Source organism: Mauremys mutica, chromosome 1 (genome assembly GCF_020497125.1).
Source record: "Mauremys mutica isolate MM-2020 ecotype Southern chromosome 1, ASM2049712v1, whole genome shotgun sequence".
NCBI classification, from domain to species: domain Eukaryota; kingdom Metazoa; phylum Chordata; order Testudines; family Geoemydidae; genus Mauremys; species Mauremys mutica.
The window spans coordinates 91,069,726-91,090,307 of NC_059072.1; the positions used below are offsets into that span (position 1 = coordinate 91,069,726).

The 20,582-nt window shown below is 50.8% G+C and overlaps 1 protein-coding gene across 3 annotated transcripts in view; it reads left to right on the forward strand.

Annotated features, from left to right (window-relative positions):
• TCF20 (transcription factor 20) overlaps positions 1-20,582 on the forward strand; it is a 206,601-nt gene that overhangs the window by 115,689 nt on the left and 70,330 nt on the right. For all 3 annotated transcript variants that reach the window (XM_044983510.1, XM_044983518.1, XM_044983524.1), the window contains exon 2: positions 13,368-19,016. In XM_044983510.1, the coding sequence (XP_044839445.1) occupies positions 13,404-19,016 (5,613 nt within the window). In that variant the 5' untranslated portion in view covers positions 13,368-13,403. The remainder of the gene's footprint in view (positions 1-13,367; positions 19,017-20,582) is intronic.

Sequence of the window (20,582 nt, forward strand, 5' to 3'; positions counted from 1 at the left end):
GTCCACTCGGCACTGCCCTGGCCGTCCCGGTCCCTGTCTTTGGACTCAGAGACGGGGTCTAGATACTCAGAGTGGGGCCAGCACCGGTCAGGCTGGGGAAGGCTTGAGGTGGGGGCAGTGCCATGGCCTGCGCAGTGGCAGGAACCAGCTCAGTGTCCACTTTAGACCCCATGGGCGTACCACGAGGCTCAGGGCACCCAATCCAAAGATTCATGTTCGGCACCCTCTGAACCGTGGGCGCCAGAGGCATCAGCCAGTCGCCCCATCTCTGGGGGTGCCGAGGAGGTACCGGTCGCTTGACCTCCCCTGGAACCAACCCGAGTTCCTGACCCTGATCCACGTGTGGTTGGCCCCAACAGAGGCGGGACAGGAGGCCCCTGAAGACCAAGAGGGTCAGGAACCCTGTTCCCCCATTAGCCTCCTCGTCATCCTCCCCGGATGAGGCAGTTGCAGGCACCTCCATCTCTGGACCGCCCACCATACAGAGCTGTGCCACCAGGACCTCCTTCGCAGGGTGGCACGAAATATGGGCTTGCAGGCTGAGGAAGTGATGGAGTCAGAGGACCCAGTGGTCGACATCCTGGCCCCGGAAGGCCTGTCGAGTGTGGCTCTACCTCTCATCAAGACTATACAGGCCAATACTAAGACCGCAAAGGGTGTGGAAAGGAAGTATTTTATCTCATCAGAGGGATAAGAATACCTCTTCACACACCCGCAGCGTTGCTCATTGGTGGTGGCCGCAGTAAACAAGATGGAGAGGCAGGAACAACAAGCCTCAGCGCCTAAGTCAAAGGACGCCAAGCACCTAGATTTATTTGGGCCAGTGTCTTCTACAGGGGGAAGCACACAATTCTGAGTAGATGAGCATCGAGTTCAAGGAGTTGAAGCTATAAGTTTAAGGAGCTGTTCCAAGGAGTCCTTTTGAAGGTGTGCCCGAGGACGGCGCACCAACCTCAATTCCGGATCGTTCCCCATCTTTCTTGAATCATCTGTCCCACTTCTACCATGCTTGGTCCCAAATAACTTCAGACCGCTGGGTTCTCTGTATGGTAGAAGTGGGATATTATCTCCAGTTCTGCTCCTGCCCTCTGTCCCACCCCCCTTTCCCATCCTTTTTCAGGGACTCTTCTCACAAGCAACTCCTTATCCAGGAGGTGCAGGCACTCCTTGCCATGGAAGTGGTGGAGGAGGTTCCTCAGGGGCAAGGGATTCTATTCCAGATACTTCCTAATCCCCAAAACCAAGCCGGGGGGGGGGGGAGGGGAAGGGTCTCGGACCCATTCTAGATCTGCGAGGACTCAACAAGTTCATGGTAAAATTGAAGTTCCACATGGTCTCCCTGGGCACAATTATCCCTTCTCTGGATCTGAGACTGATACGCTGCCCTCAACATGAAAAGCACGGACTTCCATGGAGCTATTCAACCTGCACACAAGTGATTCCTACTCCTCATGGTCAACCACAAACATTATCAATTCACAGTCTTTTCATTTGGCCTCTCAACAGCCCCCCAAGTGTTCACCAAGTGCATGTCATTTGTGGCTGCTTTCCTCCATTGGAGGCAGGTGTAGGTGTACCCCTACCTCAACGACTGGCTGCTCAGGGGCCACACCGGGGGGGGGGCAGGTGGAGTCTCAAATTCAATTGGTCAGGTCCACATTTGAGAGACTAGATCTTCTCCTCAACTCAAGGAAGTCAACCTTGGAACCGACCCAAAGAATAGAATTCATCGGGTCTGTGTTGGACTTGACTCAGGCAAGGGCACTTTTGCCAGAGCCCTGATTCCAAGCCATCACAGATACTGTTCAAGGCCTCCAGCAATATCTGACCACTTCTGCATGGGTATGCCTGAGTCCTCGGCCACATGGCAGCCTGCCCTTATGTGAACCAGCACTCCAGACTGAGGCTCAGGCCTCTACAGGCTTGGCTCGCTTCAGCCTACTGCCTGGGACACAACAGCCTGAATTCAATGGCCACAATGCCAGGACAGGTGCTCAAGTCCCTTCAGTGGTGGCTCAACCCTCGGACTGTATGTGAAAGAGTCCCCTTCAACAGCCCTCAGCCCTCCTTGTCCCTGGTAACGGATACGTCAGCTCTGGGATGAGGTGCACATTTGGGAGACCTCCAGACGCTGGGCCTTTGGTCACAGGATGAGCTCTCCTTTCATATCAACATCCAGGAGCTGAGGGCAGTGTGACTAGCATGTCAGATCTTTCAGGCCTGACTACAAGGTCAGTGGATAGCAGTTCTGACGGACAACACCACTGCCATGTTTTACATCAACAAGCAGGGTGGAGCCCGGTCCTCTCGTCTGTGTTGGGAAGCCCTCCAGCTGTGGGAGTTCTGCATAGCCCATTCCATTCACTTGAAAGCATCCTATCTACCAGGAGTTCAGAATGCACTGGCGGAAGGTCCTTCTGCAATCACGAATGGTCCATCCAGCCAGATGTCATACACCTTGTCTTCCAAAGGTGGGGGTTTCCCCAGGTTGATCTGTTTGCCACCCAGAGCAACAGGAAGTGCCCAATGTTCTGCTCCTTCCAGAGACACAGCCCAGGATCAATCATGGATGCGTTGCTGCTACCCTGGGGAGGCCATCTACCCTACGCCTTTTTCCCCATTCCTTCTTGTGCACAAGGTCCTACTCAAAGTCCACAGGAATGGGGCAGAGATAATTCTGGTGGCACTAGCATGGTCTCGACAACACTGGTACACCACACTCCTAGAACTGTCAGTGGATGCCCTGGTCACGTTGCCTCTCCTCCCTGACCTCCTCACTCAGGACCATGGCCGCTTTCATCACCCCAGTCTGCAGTCCCTCCACCTCACGGCTTGGAAGCTGCTAAACTCCATGGAGCTTCTGTGCTCAGAACTGGTAAGGGAGGTCCTACTCAGCAGCAGAAAGCCCTCCAGTAGAGCCATATATCTGGCAAAGTGGAAAAGATTTACTTGTTGGTATGACCAGTGTTGTACACCCCCTCTTCAGGCACCTGTACCTCTCATCTTGGAGTACCTTCTGCACCTGAAACAGCAAGGCCTGGCAGTGTCCTCCATAAAGGTGTACACCTTGCTACTATCTTGTCTTTCCACCTGGAAGCGTCTGGTCGCTCCGTCTTTGCCAACCCTATGGTTGGTCGCTTCCTCAAGGGTCTGGAACGGCTGCATCCCCGTATCAGACAGTCTGTCCCTGCATGGGACCTTAACCTTGTCCTTCCAGGCTAATGGGGCCCCCATTTGAACTGCTGACGACTTGCTCCCTTCTGTATCTGTCGGGGAAGGTAGCCTTTCTGGTTTCCATTACATTTGCAAGGAGGGTGTCTGTGTTAAAGGCCCTGTAGAGGTGCGGACTCACCCCTGCGGCACCTTCTGGGAATTAGCTCGTTCCAGCTCCGGAGCGCCCTTTTCAGGCCGGTGATCCGCTTGTCCTCTGGCCCCCGTGTCCCTCCCTGGACCCCGGTGCCCTTTTAGCTGGGGTGCTGCCCCCTGGCAGTAACCCCTCAGTCTTAGGGTCTCCCCTCCCCGGGGAACCCCCACCTACTATCCCCACCTCGCCTCAGTATACGGCTACTGCCAGTCATTGTCTAGCCCCCGCGCCCTGGGGCAGACTGCAGTATCAGCCTACTCATCACTGGCAAGGTTGGGTTTGGACCTGCTGCCTTTGCTTACCCCTGGGCTGCCCTCTGCAACCCCCAGTACCTATTAGCCCGATGCTAGGCCGCAGGCTGGGGCTTTCTAGGCTGGAGCTCCCCAGCTCCTCTGCCTTTCCCCAGCCCTGCTCCACTCAGGTACCCTGTCTCTAGCTCCCCGCAGCCAGGCCCATCTCCCTCTACAGCTAGAGAGAGACTTCTGAGCTCCTGGTTCACAGCCTCTTTATACAGGCCAGCTGTGGCTTGACTGGGACATGGCCCAGCTGCAGCCACTTCCCAATCAGCCCAGCTTAGCAGCTCCCAGCCTGCCAGCCCTCTCCCAGGGCTGATTCCAACCCTGTCAGGGCTGGAGCAGGTCATCACCCTGCGACAGGCCCTTATCTCAGACCCTCCTTATACGGTTTTTCACAGTGATAAGGTGCAACTCAGACCTCACCCGGCCTTTCTTCCTAAGGTTGTGTCACACTTCCACACTAGTCAGGACATTTTCCTGCCTATTTTTACCCTAAGCCTCATGCCAGTAGCCGTAAGTAGAGGCTGCACTCCCTCGATGTTCGTCGACCACTAGCTTTTTACATCGAGCACACTAAGCTGTTCAGGAATTCGAACTAGTTGTTCATAGCGGTAGCAGACTGGATGAAAGGACTCCTGGTCTAATCTCAAGGAATATCTTCCTGGATCATGTCACATGCTACGAGCTGGCCAAAATACCAACCCTGGCTCTTAGGGCACACTCCATGAGGGCTCTGGCCTCATCATCAGTATTTCTCGTCCAGGACCCGATACAAGAAATCTGCAGGGCAGCAACTTGGTCCTCAGTACATATGTTCACCTCTCATAACAACATCATCCAGCAGGCCAGAGATGATGCAGCTTTCGGCAGAGCGGTGCTCCAGTCAGCGATTCCATATCTCCAACTCCACTGCCTAGGTAAGGCTTGGGAGTCACCTAATTGGAATCAATATGAGCAATCACTGAAAGAAGAAAACAGTTACTCATCTTCTCGTAACTGTTGTTCTTCAAGATGTGTTGTTCTTCCAAACCCGCCCACCTTCCCCTCTGTCGGAGTAACTGGCAAGAAGGAACTGAGGCGGTGCCAGGCCGGCAGGGTCATATATTGAGTGCCATGGAGGTGCCACTCTAGGGGGTTCTACAGCTGACCCATAGGGTGCTGCTAGGGGAAAAACTTTCAGATGGCTTAAGAGCTCCTGACGCTCCCAGTACTGCCCACACTGGCTCCCGCGGTACCGCGGTCTTGGGCAAACCTGTGTTGGGACTTATGCATGTGTCCCCGCCTCAGCGTTACCGATCCCCATCGAGAGGGACGTCCCGCCAGCATTCGCCCGCCTGCAGCTCCCATGCCTCAGGACTGGAGAGGGAGGCTAAGCGGAGCCCTCTTCGGTCCCCACACCGGGGGCACCAATCGAGGGACTTGGGGTGTACCTCGCCAGTAGATTGGCATAGTCCCTCTGAGGCACATGCCACCGGCCCCAATCGTCTCCAAGGGCTTGGTACCTATCAGACACCAGAGACCGCCGATCGCTGGGCCGTCATCACCTGTCTCCAAGAAGGAGGTCACCATACTCAGGACAATCCTCTCAGCAACTGGCCCATAGCTCCCGGTACCAGTTGAGTAGCGTGAGGCGTTGATCGCCAGGTATCCGACGCAGATCCGCCAAATGCCCTTGGTCCCCAAGAGCCCGACCAAGACAGTCGCGCTTGGACAGGTCAATTTTGGGATGCAGTGACCGGCACCCGTTGGAGAACAGCCACCTCTTAGCCCAATCCTGGTCGCCATTACTGACCGCTCTGCTGGTAGCTCTGGCTTGGAGCGAGGTTCCCTGCCTGCGGGACAAGCCTCGGTACTGGTGGCCCCAACTACATTATCAGCACCGAAACCTGTCCCATGGCCCCAAGTGCAGTGACCAACACCATGGTATCCATGGAACCCTTGGGGGTTCACCCAACCTTCCCAGGCTGCCTGATTGATGTTGGGAGCCTCAGAGAGGCCACCGTCCCCCTCCACTGCTCGAGGCTTTGTGGGGGTAAGACCCCACAGGTCCAACAGTTCCTACGGGAGCAAGCTGCGGGACCACCAAAGGACGTGGAGGTTCCTGCGTCATTGTCCTTGTTGTCGCCAGACGAGGCTGTCACAGGGCCCCCTCACCCAGTTCCTTAGGATGATGCCAAAGCGCACCAGGAACTTTTGAAGTGGGTTGTTTCTAACCTGGGGCTTCAGGCAGAGGAATTGGAAGAGCCCTCGGACTCTCTGTTTGAAGTCCTCTGCTCCTTGGCTCATGCCAGGATGGCTCTACCCCTTCATAAAGGGGTTTCCAAAATCAGACCCCCTCTTCTCTGGCTCCTATCTTTAAAAGGGCTGAATGCAAGTACTTCCTGCTGACCAATGGGCACAAGTACTTATATTCCCACCCAGCCCCTAATTCCCTTGTGGTTGAGGCAGTTAACCACAAGGAGAGGAAAGGACAACCCGGGACCACCACCAAAAATAAAGACTCAAGGAGGCTGGATCTCTTTGGATGTAAGGTTTATTCGTCTTCCAGCCTTCAGCTGAGAGTGGCCAACCGCCAAGCCCTACTTAGCCGATATGACTTCAATACGTGGCAAGCCATGGCCAAGTTCGAAGGCTTCCAAAAAGGCTTTGGAAGTAGGAAGCCCTGAGGCTTCCAAAAAGAAGTTCCGAGCAATCCTCGATGAGGGCACGACTGCAGTGAGGATGGCCCTCCAGGCATCGTTGGATGCTGCTGATGCTGCTGCCTGCACCATGGCTTCCGCTATCTCCATGAGGCAAGCCTGCTGGCTGCTCCTCTCTGTGTTGTCCATCGAGGCCCAGCAGTCATTGCAGGACCTGCCCTTCGGCGAGGCCCTATTTGCGGAGCAAACAGAGAGCAAGTTGCTTGCATGGCCTCAAGGACTCCCGCACCATCCTGAAAACCCTGGTCTCTACGTCCCAGCCCCGGCGCGTAAGCAATTCATACTGCAGTAGCCTCAGGGCAAGGGAAGCCAGCCTCAGCAGGACCAGCCCCATAAAGGAGCCAAGGGTTACAAGTGCCGCCTCAGCCATGTCTACCTTCGGCCCAGTCGGGCTTGACCCGTAATAAGCAGGGGGCCAAACAGTTGTTTTGAGGATGTGCCCGAGGGCGACCTACCCGGATCCATCTTTCCTAGTGTTCTCTGACTGCCTTTCCCCTTTCCTCCCAGTGTGGACCGCTATAACTTTGGATCTCTGGGTCATCAGCACAGTGGAATGGGGCTATACCCTCCAGTTCCTTTCTACCTCCCCCCCCCCCTTCCCACCTGCCTTCCCTGTCCCTCTTCAGGGATCCCTCTCACGAGAATCTCTTCGTGCAGAAGTTAAAGGGATTACTACAGCTGGGTGTAGTGGAAGAAGTTCCTCTCGAGTACAACAACAAGGGGTTCTATTCCCGGTACTTTTTAATCCCAAAGGCCAAGGGCGGTCTACGGTCTATCCTGGACCTGCAAGACCTCCATAGGCGCCGACTTCCCCTCTGCCCTGTGTGTGCTCGCCCCCGCCCCTGCACCACTCCAGCCCTGCGGCACCCACAGAATCCGCGCCTATGGAGACCTCAACAAGTACCTACAGAAGCTAAAGTTCCACGTGGTCTCTCTGGCTTCTATTATCCCCTCTCTGGATCCGGGAGACTAGTATGCTGCGCTCGATTTGAAGGACGTATACTTCCACATAGCAATCTTTCAAGGACACAGACGCTTCCTCTGGTTTATGGTGAGGCCCCACCACTATCAATTTACCATCCTCCTGTTCGGCCTGACGACATCACTGAGGGTGTTTACCAAGTGCATGTCGGTGGTGGTGGCTTACCTCAGGCACTGAGGTATCCAGATCTACCTGTACCTGGATGACTGGCTCGTCAAGAGTGGCTCCAGGTCTCAAGTTTGAAGGGATGTCGTGGTACTTCAAGCCACGTGCTGTCGTCTGGGCCTGCTGGGAATGACAAAAAGTTGACGTTCTTGCCAGTGCAGAGGATAGAATTCAATGGAGCGGTCCTCGACTCTACCTGCGTCAGAGCGTTCCTGCAGCTGGAAAGGTTCCACACGATAGCGAACATCATTGCGGAAGTCTCCTTGTTCCCTCTGACTACAGCCAAGGTCTGCCTTTGTCTGCTGGGCCACATGGCAGCATTTACTTACATGGTCCTCCATGCCAGGCTGTGGCCCCTGCAACAATGGCTGGCGATGGTCTATTCGTAGTCCCAAGACCCTTTGGAAAAGATCGTTGCCATTCCCCCGGCAATACTTACCTCACTGCCATGGTAGATTGACCGCAGGACAGCCCTAGAAGGGATTCCATTTGACAACCCTCCTCACTCCATGGAGTTGGTGTCGGATTCCTGGGCTGAGGGGCACATCTCAGCCACCTTCAGACTTGAGATGTGGTCCCCGGAAGAGGCGCGGTTACATATAAATGTCAGAGAGCTCTGAGCAGTCCAGCTGACGTGTGGAGTCTTCTTGCCCCACCTGTCAGGCAAGGTGGTACGAGTGCTGATGGACAACACAGCCTCGATGTTCTACATTAACAGGCAAGGGGAAATGCGCTTGTCGGCTCTCTATCAGGAGGTGCTCCGTCTGTGGGACTTTTTCGTGGTTGATGCAGTACACCTGGAAGCTGGAAGCTGTCACCTTCCCGGCGTCAGGAATACACTGGCAGACCAGCTCAGCTTTCACCACGAGTGGTCGCTCCATACAGAGGGAGCCTGCATGATCTTCCAAAGGTGGGGAATTCCCCAAATGGATCTGTTCGCTACCAGACAGAACAGGAAATGCTACCAGTTTTGTCCTTGACAGGGTCTGAGCAAGGACTCCCTCTTGATGCCTTTCTCCTCTCGTGGTCAGGGAGCCTGATGTACGCCTTCCCTCTGATTCCAGTCATCAGCAGGGTCCTGGCAAAGGTTATCATGATCGCCCCGGCGTGGCCTCGCCAGCATTGGTTTGGTGCACTCATGAGCCTGTCAGCGGCCCCTCCCTTGCCCCCACCCAATCGACCAGACCTGCTGTCACAGGGCCACGGTCGGCTCTTACACCCCAATCTTGGGTCCCTCTACCTCTCAGCAGGGATGCTGTGTGGCTGAACCCGGCAGAGTGGACCTGTTTGGAAGGATTCCAACAGGTCCTCCTGGAAAGTAGGAAGCCGTCAACTAGACTGACTTACCTGGCCAAGTGGACAAGGTTTTTCTACTGGGCATCCGAACGGGGCATCTCCCCCTCACGTTCCTACATACAGGCTGTCCTGGACTACCTGCTCCATTTGAGGAATGAGGGCCTGGCACACTCTTCCATTAGAGTGCATCTTGTGGTCAACTCTGCTTTTCATCTGCCAATCCAAGGACAGACGGTGTTCTCCCGTGACATGACGGTCAGATTCTTGAGAGGACTGGAGAGACTCTTCCCGCAGGTGCAGGCTTTCATCCTGCAGTGGGATCTTAACTTGGTCTTCTGTAGGCTCATGGGCCCGCCCTTTTAACTGCTGGGGTCCTGCTCCCTTTTCCATCTGTCACGGAAGGTCACATTCCTGGTGGCGGTGATGTCGGCAAAACAGGTCTTGGAAATTTAAAGCCTTGACCTCAGAACCACCGTACACAGTCATCTACAGAGATAAGGTTCAGTTGCGGCCCCACCCAGCCTTCCTGCCAAAGGTAGTCTCCAACTTCCATATGAACCAGGACATCTTCCTCCCAGTGTTCTGTCCCAAACCGCACAAGACCAGTGAAGAGAGGGATCTTCATGCCCTTGATGTCCGGAAGGCCATGGCTTTTTACTTAGAATGTACCAAGCCTTTCCGTAAATCATCTCAACTTTTCATCGCTACAGCGGATAGGATGAAGGGTCACCTGGTGTCCTCGCAGAAGATTTCCAGTTGGATCACCTTGTGAATAAGGACCTGTTAGGGCCTGGCGGGGGTTCCACCACCACCAATTGTCAGCGCCTATGCTCTCGTCGTGTGGACTTCTTTGGTGGCCTTCCTGGCGCACATCTCTATCCAGGACATCTGTAGAGCCACAATGTGGGCCTCTGTGCACATGTTTACCGCTCATTATGCCATCACTCAGCAGTCCAGGGACGATGCTGGGTTTGGCAGAGCTGTGTTGCAGTCTACATGTCTGTGAACTCCTACCCACCTCCAGGGGTACTGCTTTGGAGTCACCTAATATAAAATGGACATGAGCAAGCACTCGAAGAAGAAAAGACCGTTACCTTTTCCGTAACTGGTGGTTTTCTAGATGTATTGCTTATACCCATTCCATGACCCGCCCTCCTTACCCACTGTTAGAATTTCCGACAAGAAGGAACTGAGGGTGGGCGGGGGGCCAGTGGTGCCCCTTATACCATGCCATGCAGGCACGATCTTAGGGGCGCCAGAGCTGGTCCCCTATGGATACTGCTGAGGGAAAAACTTCCGGCACTGGTACATGTGGCAAGCACACACACCTAATATGGAATGGACATGAGCAACACATCTCAAAGAACACCAGTTACGGAAAAGGTAACTGTCTTTTACATTTCCCCAAAACAAAAACCCCTTTGACAGAGGCAGATTGTAGCAATATACTTGTTTATTTTCAGCTTTCTGCCAACGCTTGGGTTCCAGCCTACATGCCTGCCTGTTGCTCAGTTCAATGGCCCTTGAGCCACACAAATTCTATGAGTTGTAGCTGGGTAGTAACCTTCTTGGACACTTTGTCTGCATGTGTGCAGTGTAATTTGTTTGGCTCATGAACATTAGGCACGGGCATGTCTAGAGAGCAAAACTATTTTTCGAATACTGTTTTCAATTTTGGTTCCTCAAAGTGTTAGTGGGTATTATGCACAAATTGGGGTAAGTGTGAGCAATTGAGACCATTTTGGTCATGATTAGAGCTATGTTTTTATCCCTAGGTCTGTGCAAAAACCATTGGTAGAATCTGTCAATCTCAAGAGATGCTGGCGGTTTTCTTGGGGATGGGGAACCTGTATCTCAGGAAACCCTTGCTTAAATGCCCCAAAGTTGGCTCACTAACCCTACCCTGCACTCCTGAGAGGTGCACCAAATTTCAGAGCAATCTGAGTAAGTGCTGGATTTTTGGAACGCTAAAAGTATGTCTACGCTACAGATACTGCAGTGGCACAGCTACAGCACTGCAGCTAGGCCTCTGTAGTGCTATAATATAGACACTTGCTGCAGCGATGGAAGGGATTTTTCCATTGCTGTAGTAGATCTTCATTGACCTAGCTGCAGCCACAAGTGGAGGTTAGATTGACCTAACTATGTGCAAAATTTTTCATAGCCCTGAGCGACATAGCTAGATCAATCAAATTTTAGGTGTAAACCAGCCTTAGAAGACTCAGCCTTTAAAAGAAGCAATAGATGAAATACCGTAAGGCTTAACACGTCCTGACTACACTAGAGCTCCTAATGCTACTGATACTGTTGGAGTTGAACAGGTGTTAGGAATGGTGGGAAAGTTTTGCAAAACTTCTTTAGTGTAGAAAAGGCTTCTGAGACTTTTTTTTTTTAAAAATGTTTATGGGGTAAACCTGTTTTAAATGATGTTTTAGAATGAGTCTGGAAAAGTATGGTCTTGTGAGGAGTGTGAAGGAGGTCATCTTTTGAAAAGTGGATACAAAAGGAAAGACTTGAGGTAGAGTCAAAAACTGAAGTGTGGGAGTATTTCTGATTGTGGAGCCCAGAGGGTAGCTGCATAACAGCTATCTGTTACAATAGGTGTGTCTTTAATTTCTCCATCCATAGCCTGGAGACACCACTTTATACTTGTGTTTTTCTTGTCCTGTTTCTCAGGCTTGGTCTACACTAAAGAGTTAGGTTGATGTAAGATAGTCAACCTAATTGTGTAAGCATCTATACTACAAAGTTCCTCCCGCTGATTTAACTTGCCAGCTACGCCAAGCTTCACCTTTGCGAGAGGTGTAGCACTTAGGTCGATTTACACCTCTACCCCGATATAATGCTGTCCTCAGGAGCCAAAAAATCTTACTGCGTTATAGGTGAAACCGCATGATATTGAACTTGCTTTGATCTGCTGGAGTGCATAGCCGCCGTGCCACCCCCGTCCCCCGAGCACTGCTTTACCGCGTTATATCCAAATTCGTGTTGTTATCGGGTCGCGTTATATTGGGGTAGAGGTGTAATTAGTTGACGTAGTGTTCATATAGACACTGCATTGCTTACATCACCTGTTGCTGCCTTTGATGGCCGGAGATTCAGGCTGATGGACAGAGCCCCACAATGCCCCACTCAACTCAGTACAAGTGCTCATGGGGAGGACGTGCACCACTGACAGAAGGAGCATAATGTGGACACAAATAGCTGATTTAATTACTGCAGTGCCTGTATGTTGACCCAACTTAAATCATTTAAATTTTGTAGTGTAGACATGCCCTTCATTTCCTTTGTATCTGTGTGCCTTACTCTAAGCCTGAGGATGGGTTCGATAAGTTTGTCTCCATGTTGCCTCCCCCATTTGTGCACTGGTGGAGGGTAGCTGGGATGTCAGAAGCAGTAGGCCCTTATGTAGATTGCACGTTCATTTTTAATTCTGAAAAGGGAAAAGGACAATGCACACAAACTTGTTCAGCTAGCAACAAATGTCAGGCTTCTGCTGAAATATAAGGCTGAATTCCATACCAGTTCTGCAGTTAGATCTCATGACTCCTTCTCAAGGACTGAGACATGAATATTGAGATATATATATAGGGAAACTTCTTTGAAATTTAACTTCATGGGATGGTGATGTGAATATAGGTGGTTTATACCAGGTATTTAAGATGTATATTTTTGGCTTTTTAAAAAAATGGTCTCCATTAACTTTATCCAAGCCAATATAAACCATCTTTTTCTTGGTATGGGGTGAAGCTGTAGGCTGCTGCTTAAGTAGAGGTGGATAGCTGTGGCAGTCTACCTGGACGTGACTTTTTTCCATCTATTAGAACTAAGCAAGCTTTGGTTGGGAGTCTAGGTGGGGGAATACAGTTACTTTCTTGGAATGCTGCTTCTCATCCATGTGTCGTCATAGGGATGCTTGGGTATAGTGAACAGAGATGTATTTGGGTGAGTTGTTGACTGTCCCTCTGCAGTTTCCCAGATAATTTTGATTTTAGGGCCCTCTTTGATCTTGTCTCATTTACATCTGAACTGACTTCTAATGGAAGATGTTTGGAGAGAGGCTTCTGGGTCTCTGGATATTTTTTCTTACTATAGGTCTTGATAATTTATATAATTTTTGCCATTAGTTCAGACTCCCACAGTAGTAACAAAATACAGTTATTCCACTCTGAGCATCTCCAGGCCTGTAGGGGATAATTTAGGAGTGGGAGTCAGTGTTACTGAAGTAGGAGTCGTTCTCCCACTTGAATTGGTTTAGCGAAACGTTTAGTCCTTCTGGGGGACACAACCCAATTGCTGATAGTTGGGAGGAGCCTTTATAAAATGCATTAATGTTGGAATGCTGCTGTAACTGGGTAGGGAGTGATGAACACCTTTGACTTCTCAACACAAATGGGAATCCTATTTCCTCAGTTACCAGGGGTGGCTAAGGTGTTAAGCATTGATAGAGCTGCATGGTAGGAGAGGTGTTAAATTTGAATTACTGCTAAATACTGTAGTTTAATTTTACTGATGATATGACTGGGAGACGTGAATTTGCTAACTTTTTTTTCCTTTTTTTCCAGGAGGGCTATCGAGGGGTCACTCTGGTGCTGAACAGCATGCAGTCCTTTCGGGAGCAAAGCAGTTACCACGGAAACCAGCAGAGCTACCCACAGGAAGTGCACGGGTCATCCCGGCTAGAAGAATTTAGCCCCCGCCAGCAGGCCCAGATGTTCCAGAGCTTTGGAGGAGGTGCTGGCAGTGGGCGCCGGGGAGCAACAGCAGCATCTGCAGCAATGGCTGGTGAGAGCTCTGGGCACCAGAGCTACCAAGGTTTTAGAAAAGAAGCAGGAGAGTTTTACTACATGGCCTCCAACAAGGATGCAGTGGCAGCAGGCGGGCAGCAGCCACCTCAGCGCAGGCCGTCTGGACCAGTGCAGAGCTACGGGCCACCCCAAGGAAGCAACTTTGGGAGCCAGTACGGGAGCGAGGGACATGTGGGCCAGTTCCAAACACAGCATTCAGCCCTTGGGGGTGTATCTCACTATCAGCAGGATTATACAGGTCCTTTCTCTCCAGGGAGTGCCCAGTATCAGCAGCAGGCTTCCAGCCAGCAGCAGCAGGTGCAACAGCTGAGACAACAGCTCTATCAATCCCATCAGCCTTTACCACAGGCATCCAGCCAGCCTGCATCTAGTGCCTCCCACTTGCAGCCAATGCAGCGTCCATCTGCCCTGCCTTCCTCTGCTTCTGGGTACCAGTTACGAGTGGGTCAATTCAGCCAGCACTATCAACCCCCTGCTTCTTCCTCTTCCTCTTTCCCTTCCCCACAGCGTTTTGGGCAGTCTGGGCAGAACTATGATGGCAGTTACAGTGTGAATTCTGGTTCACAGTATGAAAGCCATGCTGTAGGTTCTAATTCACAGGGATATGGGACTCAATCTAATTACAGCTTTCAGACTCAGCCAATAAAAAGTTTTGAGCAGTCTAAGATGCCCCAGGGTGGGCAGCAGGGGCAGCAGCAACAGCACCCCTCACAACATGTAATGCAGTACTCAAATGCTGCCACCAAGCTATCTCTTCAAAGTCAAGTGGGACAGTACAGCCAAGCTGAAGTCCCTGTGAGATCACCCATGCAGTTCCATCAGAACTTCAGTCCTATATCCAACCCATCTCCAGCTGCCTCGGTGGTCCAGTCTCCAAGCTGCAGCTCTACCCCATCACCCCTCATGCCAAGTGGGGAAAACCTCCAGTGTGGGCAAGGCAATATGTCGATAGGCTCTAGAAATCGAATTTTACAGATGATGCCTCAGCTTAGCCCAACACCATCCATGATGCCGAGCCCCAATGCTCATGGTGGAGGATTCAAAGGATTTGGGCTGGAAGGACTTCAGGAGAAGAGACTTACAGATCCAGGGCTGAGCAGCCTAAGTGCTTTAAGCTCTCAAGTGGCCAATCTTCCTAACACAGTCCAGCACATGTTACTTTCAGATGCCTTGGCACCTCAGAAAAAAAGTTCCAAAAGGTCATCGTCGTCTAAAAAAGCTGACAGTGGCACCAACTCAGAAGGCTCCTCCCAGGCAGAGGAGCAGCTTAAGTCTCCCATGGCAGAGTCCCTCGATGGCGGCTGCTCTAGCAGTTCAGAGGACCATGGAGAGAGAGTCAGACAGCTGAGTGGCCAGAGCACTAGTTCTGACACTACCTACAATCGGGGTAACTTAGAGAGATCCAACTCGTCACCAGCACAAGGCTCTCAGAATGAGCCAGCCAAACTCAGTTCCAGCCCTACAGTTAGGGAAGATGTAGGTTCCCCAGGTGAAAAGGAAGTCCTGATAGCAGTGGAGGCCACCCCAAAGGTGAACGAAAAGACAGTTGGGGTGATAGTCTCTCGGGAGGCCATGACAGGCCGAGTAGAAAAATCAGGCGGGCAGGATAAATCCTCACAAGATGATGCTCCTCCAGCTACCCAAGCACCTCCTGGTGCCAGTGGAATAAAAGAAACTGGGCAGGTGTTACCACAGTCAGAGCCTCAAGGAGGGAGCAAAGGGAGTAAGAGTGGGGATAACAATACTAACCACAATGGAGAGGGAAACAGCCAGCCTGGCCATGCAATCGTTGGCTCAACTTTTCCTGGCAGAACAGAATCTTCCAAATCGCCTGGCAGTTTGAGGTACAGCTATAAGGACAACCTTGGGGCTGGCATGCAGAGAAATATTGGTGGCTTTCCTCAGTATCCTTCAAGTCAAGAAAAAGGGGATTTTCCAGGGCATAGTGAGCGAAAGGGCAGGAATGAGAAGTTTCCCAGTCTTCTGCAGGAAGTCTTGCAGGGTTATCACCACCACCCAGACAGAAGATATGCTAGGAATGCACAAGAGCATCCAGGCATGGCTGGAAGCCTGGAAGGAGCCATGAGACCCAACATTCTAATTAGTCAAGCCAATGAATTAACCAATAGGAGTCTCCTAAATAAAAGCATAGGGTCTCTCCTGGAAAGTCCTCACTGGGGCCCCTGGGATAGGAAATCAAGTGGCACTGCTCCTGAGATAAAACAGATCAATCTGGCTGACTATCCTATCCCTAGAAAGTTTGAGATAGAGTCACAGTCTTCAGCCCATGAAGGGGGAGCACTCTCAGAGAGAAGATCAGTAATCTGTGACATATCTCCATTAAGGCAGCTTGTCAGAGATCCTGGGCCTCACCCAATGGGTCACATAGGTGCTGAGGCCAGAAGTGGGAGGAGTGAACGTCTCACTCCTGGTTTAGGCCAGTCAGTCATCCTCCCTGGTGGCCTGGTGTCCATGGAAACAAAGTTGAAGTCTCATAGTGGGCAAATAAAAGAGGAAGATTTTGAACAGGCCAAGACCTCAGTCAATCTCAACAGTAAAAAATCAGGAGACCATTGTCATCCTGCCAATGTTAAGCATGAGTCTTTCCGAGGCAATGCCAACCCTGGAGCTGCAGCCCCTGATTCTACTCCAGACTACATCTCCCAGCAGGACAGCAGATCAACACAACTAAGACGAGCACCTGGAAGAATGGGAAGCAGCAGAGAGGGCATGAGGGGTAAATCACCTTCTCAATATCAGGATCTGGCTGACAAACTGAAGATGTCACCAGGCAGGAGCAGAGGCCCAGGAACGGACCTCCACCACATGAATCCACACATGACACTGTCTGAGAGGGTCAGCAGGGGTTCTTTGCATTCTCCCTTCCCCCAGAACTCTGAAGGCTCATCTTTGGCTTCAGCATATCACACAAACACTAGGTCTCATGCTTTTGGTGACCCTAACCAAAGTTTGAATTCCCAGTATCATTACAAAAGGCAGATATACCACCAGCAGCAAGAAGAATACAAAGATTGGAGCAGCAGTTCTGCACAGGTTGTGATTGCTGCAGCTCAGCACAGGCAGGAAGGAGCAAGGAAGAGTCCAAGACAACAGCAGTTCCTTGAGAGAGTAAGGAGTCCCTTGAAAAATGACAAGGAAGCCATGATGTATATCCAGGCTAGCTCTTACCATGATACTGGAAGCCAAGAAGCTGGGCGCTGTCTCATAGGGAGTGATGGTACACAAAACAAATGCACCGAATTAAAACATGGTGGCCAGAAGATGCAGCAACAGGAATCTGGTTGGGATCTCTCCCGGCAGATCTCTCCTGCCAAGAACAGTGGGCCTCTAGGAGCAACCAATCAAAAAAGGTTTTGCTCTCAAGATAGTGATGGGCATAGGCGGGAGGAATCTGCGGATTTGCCCAAACCTAGTAGTGCAATGTTGAGGCTCCCTAGCCAGGAAGACCAGTCTCCTCAAAACCCCTTAATTATGAGAAGGAGGGTCCGTTCTTTCATTTCTCCTATTCCCAGCAAAAGACAGTCGCAAGATATGAAGAACAGTGGCACAGAAGATAAAGGGCGACTGTTTCCCCCCTCAAAGGAAGGAGCTGACAAAGCATTCAACTCCTATGCACACTCATCTCTAAGCCAAGATGCTGGCAAGCCACTCCCAAAGGGAGACTCCTCCAAGGATCTCCAAAGTCCTGACAACAGGAATTGCCCTGCTGTTTCCCTCACAAGCCCAGCTAAGACCAAAATATTGCCCCCACGGAAGGGGCGGGGATTGAAACTGGAAGCTATTGTTCAAAAGATTACATCCCCCAACATCAGGAGAAGTGTTTCCTCCAACAGTGCTGAAACTGGCGCAGATGCAGTCACCCTTGACGATATCCTGTCCCTCAAATGTGGACCACCTGAAGGTGGGAGTTTAAGTCATGGACCAGAGACAGAAAAAAGAAAAGGGGAGACTGTGTCAGATCCAGTGGGGCAAGTGAGCCAGGAATTGACTAGTGAAACATCTCTGCCAAGATCTTCAGAAGAGTGGCACAGTAGTGGGGATGACAAAGTCAAGAAGGAGACACCTGAAGTTGCTAGTGTCAGTAAAGAGGTGTCTGGGGCCAGTGTTGCCACACCACCGTCGCAGAAGTCTGGTAGTCAAGGACGATCAGATGGATCCTTAAGTGGAGCTGGAACTCTGATGTTTTCTGACTCAAAAACAGTTTCTCCTTCCAGTATGTTGATTTCTGAACCAAACCCAAAGTCTGAAGAAAAAGATGGAGATGTGACAAATATTTCACCTAAGCCAGATGGCTTCCCTCCAAAGGGATACTTCCCCTCTGGAAAGAAAAAGGGGAGGCCTATTGGTAGTGTAAACAAGCAGAAGAAGCAGCAGCAGCCACCACCACCACCACCACCTCCTCCTCCTCCACCAGTGCCACTACCACCACAGCCATCAGAAGGAACAAGAGGTGGAGAACCAAAACCTAAGAGACAAAGGAGGGAGAGGAGGAAACCTGCAGCACAACCACGAAAGCGGAAAACTAGACGGGCCACTCCAATTGTGGAACCTCAAGAACCAGAGATCAAGCTGAAATATGCCACCCAGTCGCTGGATAAAACTGACACCAAGAACAAGTCCTTTTTCCCGTACATTCATGTGGTAAACAAATGTGAGATAGGTGCTGTGTGCACAATCATCAATGCAGAGGAAGAAGAGCAGAACAAGTTGGTGAGGGGCCGAAAGGGACAAAGGTCACTGACACCCCCTCCTAGCAACACTGAGAGCAAAGTTCTGCCCACCTCAACTTTCATGCTGCAGGGCCCGGTGATAACTGAGTCTTCTGTCTTGGGGCATCTGGTTTGCTGCCTGTGTGGAAAGTGGGCCAGTTACCGCAACATGGGAGACCTCTTTGGGCCTTTCTATCCCCAGGATTATGCAGCTACTCTGCCCAAAAACCCACCTCCCAAGAGGGCCTCAGAAATGCAAAGCAAGGTCAAGGTACGACACAAAAGTGCTTCTAATGGCTCCAAGACCGATACAGAAGAGGAAGAAGAACAGCAACAACAGAAAGAACAGAGAAGCCTGGCTGCCCACCCCCGCTTTAAGAGGCGGCATCGCTCTGAGGATTGTGGTGGGGCCTCTCGGTCACTTTCAAGGGGAGCTGCTTGTAAGAAAGCAACCACTGAGGGTGGCAGTGGCAGTGAAAAGACTCCCTTGGACTTAAAAGCCCCCATGCCCACTTCAGAAGGTGGCCCTGAGCTGGAGTTACAAATTCCTGAACTACCTCTTGACAGCAATGAATTTTGGGTCCACGAGGGTTGTATTCTCTGGGCCAATGGAATCTACCTGGTGTGTGGCAGGCTCTATGGGCTGCAGGAAGCTGTGGAAATAGCAAGAGAGATGGTGAGTACCAGAATTTACTATGTATTGATGGATGAAGGGTTTTTCTTTTTGCAACCATAGAATTTTTCCCTCCTTGTAATATGCTTTTTTATTTATGCTATACCTCAAGCATCCGTGTTTCCTCTCTATATAAATCTTCAGTAGTTCCCTTTTGATGGAGAGTAAAAATCCTACCTTAGGTCACCTACTGAAATTTACTTTGGGCTGAGATTTTTAAAGCCACCCGGAGGATTTGGATGCTCTAGTACCTTTTAATTTTAATGAGAATTCATTGTCTAAGGGATTTGTATATCCATGAAGATCTCAGCCTTGTTCTTTATCCAGTTTCTATTAAATACTGATTAATATCCTACAACCACAAAAGTGTAGGTGTGGCCTTTGTAGCAGGGATGCCATTTAGACTAGCTAGTGGTGCTGCAAGCCTGGATCAGGGTGTATTGTGTGTATTGATGAGCTTCAAAAAGAGTACTGTCTAGTCCTTATTGGCCAGAAAGATAGTTGCCAGGATGTGAGGTCTTGGGGATGTCTATATAGATTCCCAGGCCAGAAAGAGCCATTGTGATCATCTTGCCTGACCTTCTGTGTAACACAGGCCATAGATCTTCCCTGAAATAATTCCGAAAGTATATCTTTTTTTTAGAAAAAACATCTAATCTTGATTTATAATCTGCCAGTGATGGAGAATCCACCAAGAACTTGGATAAACTGTTCCAATGGTTAATTACTCTCACTGTTCAAACTTATGCCTTATTGCCAGTCTGAATTTGTCTGTCTTCAACTTCCAGCCACTGGATTGTGTTATAGCTTTCTCTGCTCAATTGAAGAGCATGTTATTTAATAACTGTTCCCCAGGTAGGTACTTAAGGACTATAATCAAGTCCCCACCCCCCATAACCTTTTCTTTCTTAAGCTAAACAGATTCAGCTCCTTATGTCTGTCTTTACAGGGCATGTTTTCTAATCCTTTAATCATTCTTGTGGTTCTTCTCTGAACCCTCTTCAATTTATCAACATCCTTCTTGAATTATGAACACTAGAACTGGATACAGTATTCCAGAAGCGGTCGTACCAGTGCCAAATACAGAGGCAAAATAACCTTTCTACTCCTACTCAAGATTCGTCTGTTTATGCATCCCAGGGTACGTCCACAGTACCTGTCTCGTCTAGACACGATAAATCGATCCCCGAATGCGCTCCCTGTCAACTCCGGAACTCCACCAGGGCGAGAGGCGGAAGCGGAGTTGACGGGGGAGCCGCGGCCATTGATCCCGCTCCATGAGGACGGGAGGTAAGTCGAAATAAGATACGTCGACTTCAGCTACGCTATTCTTGTAGCTGAAGTTGTGTATCTTACACCAACCCGTGCTCTCTTCTCCCCCCCCCCCCCCCCCCCGTGCAGACCAGGCCCAAGGATTACAGTAGCCCTTTTAGCCACAGTGTCGCACTGGAAGCTCATGTTTAGCTGATTAGCCACCCCGACCCCCAGTTCTTTTTCCGAGACACTGCTTCCCTCAGTATTCCCCCATCCTGTAAGTATGGCCTGCATTCTTTGCTCCTAGATGTATAC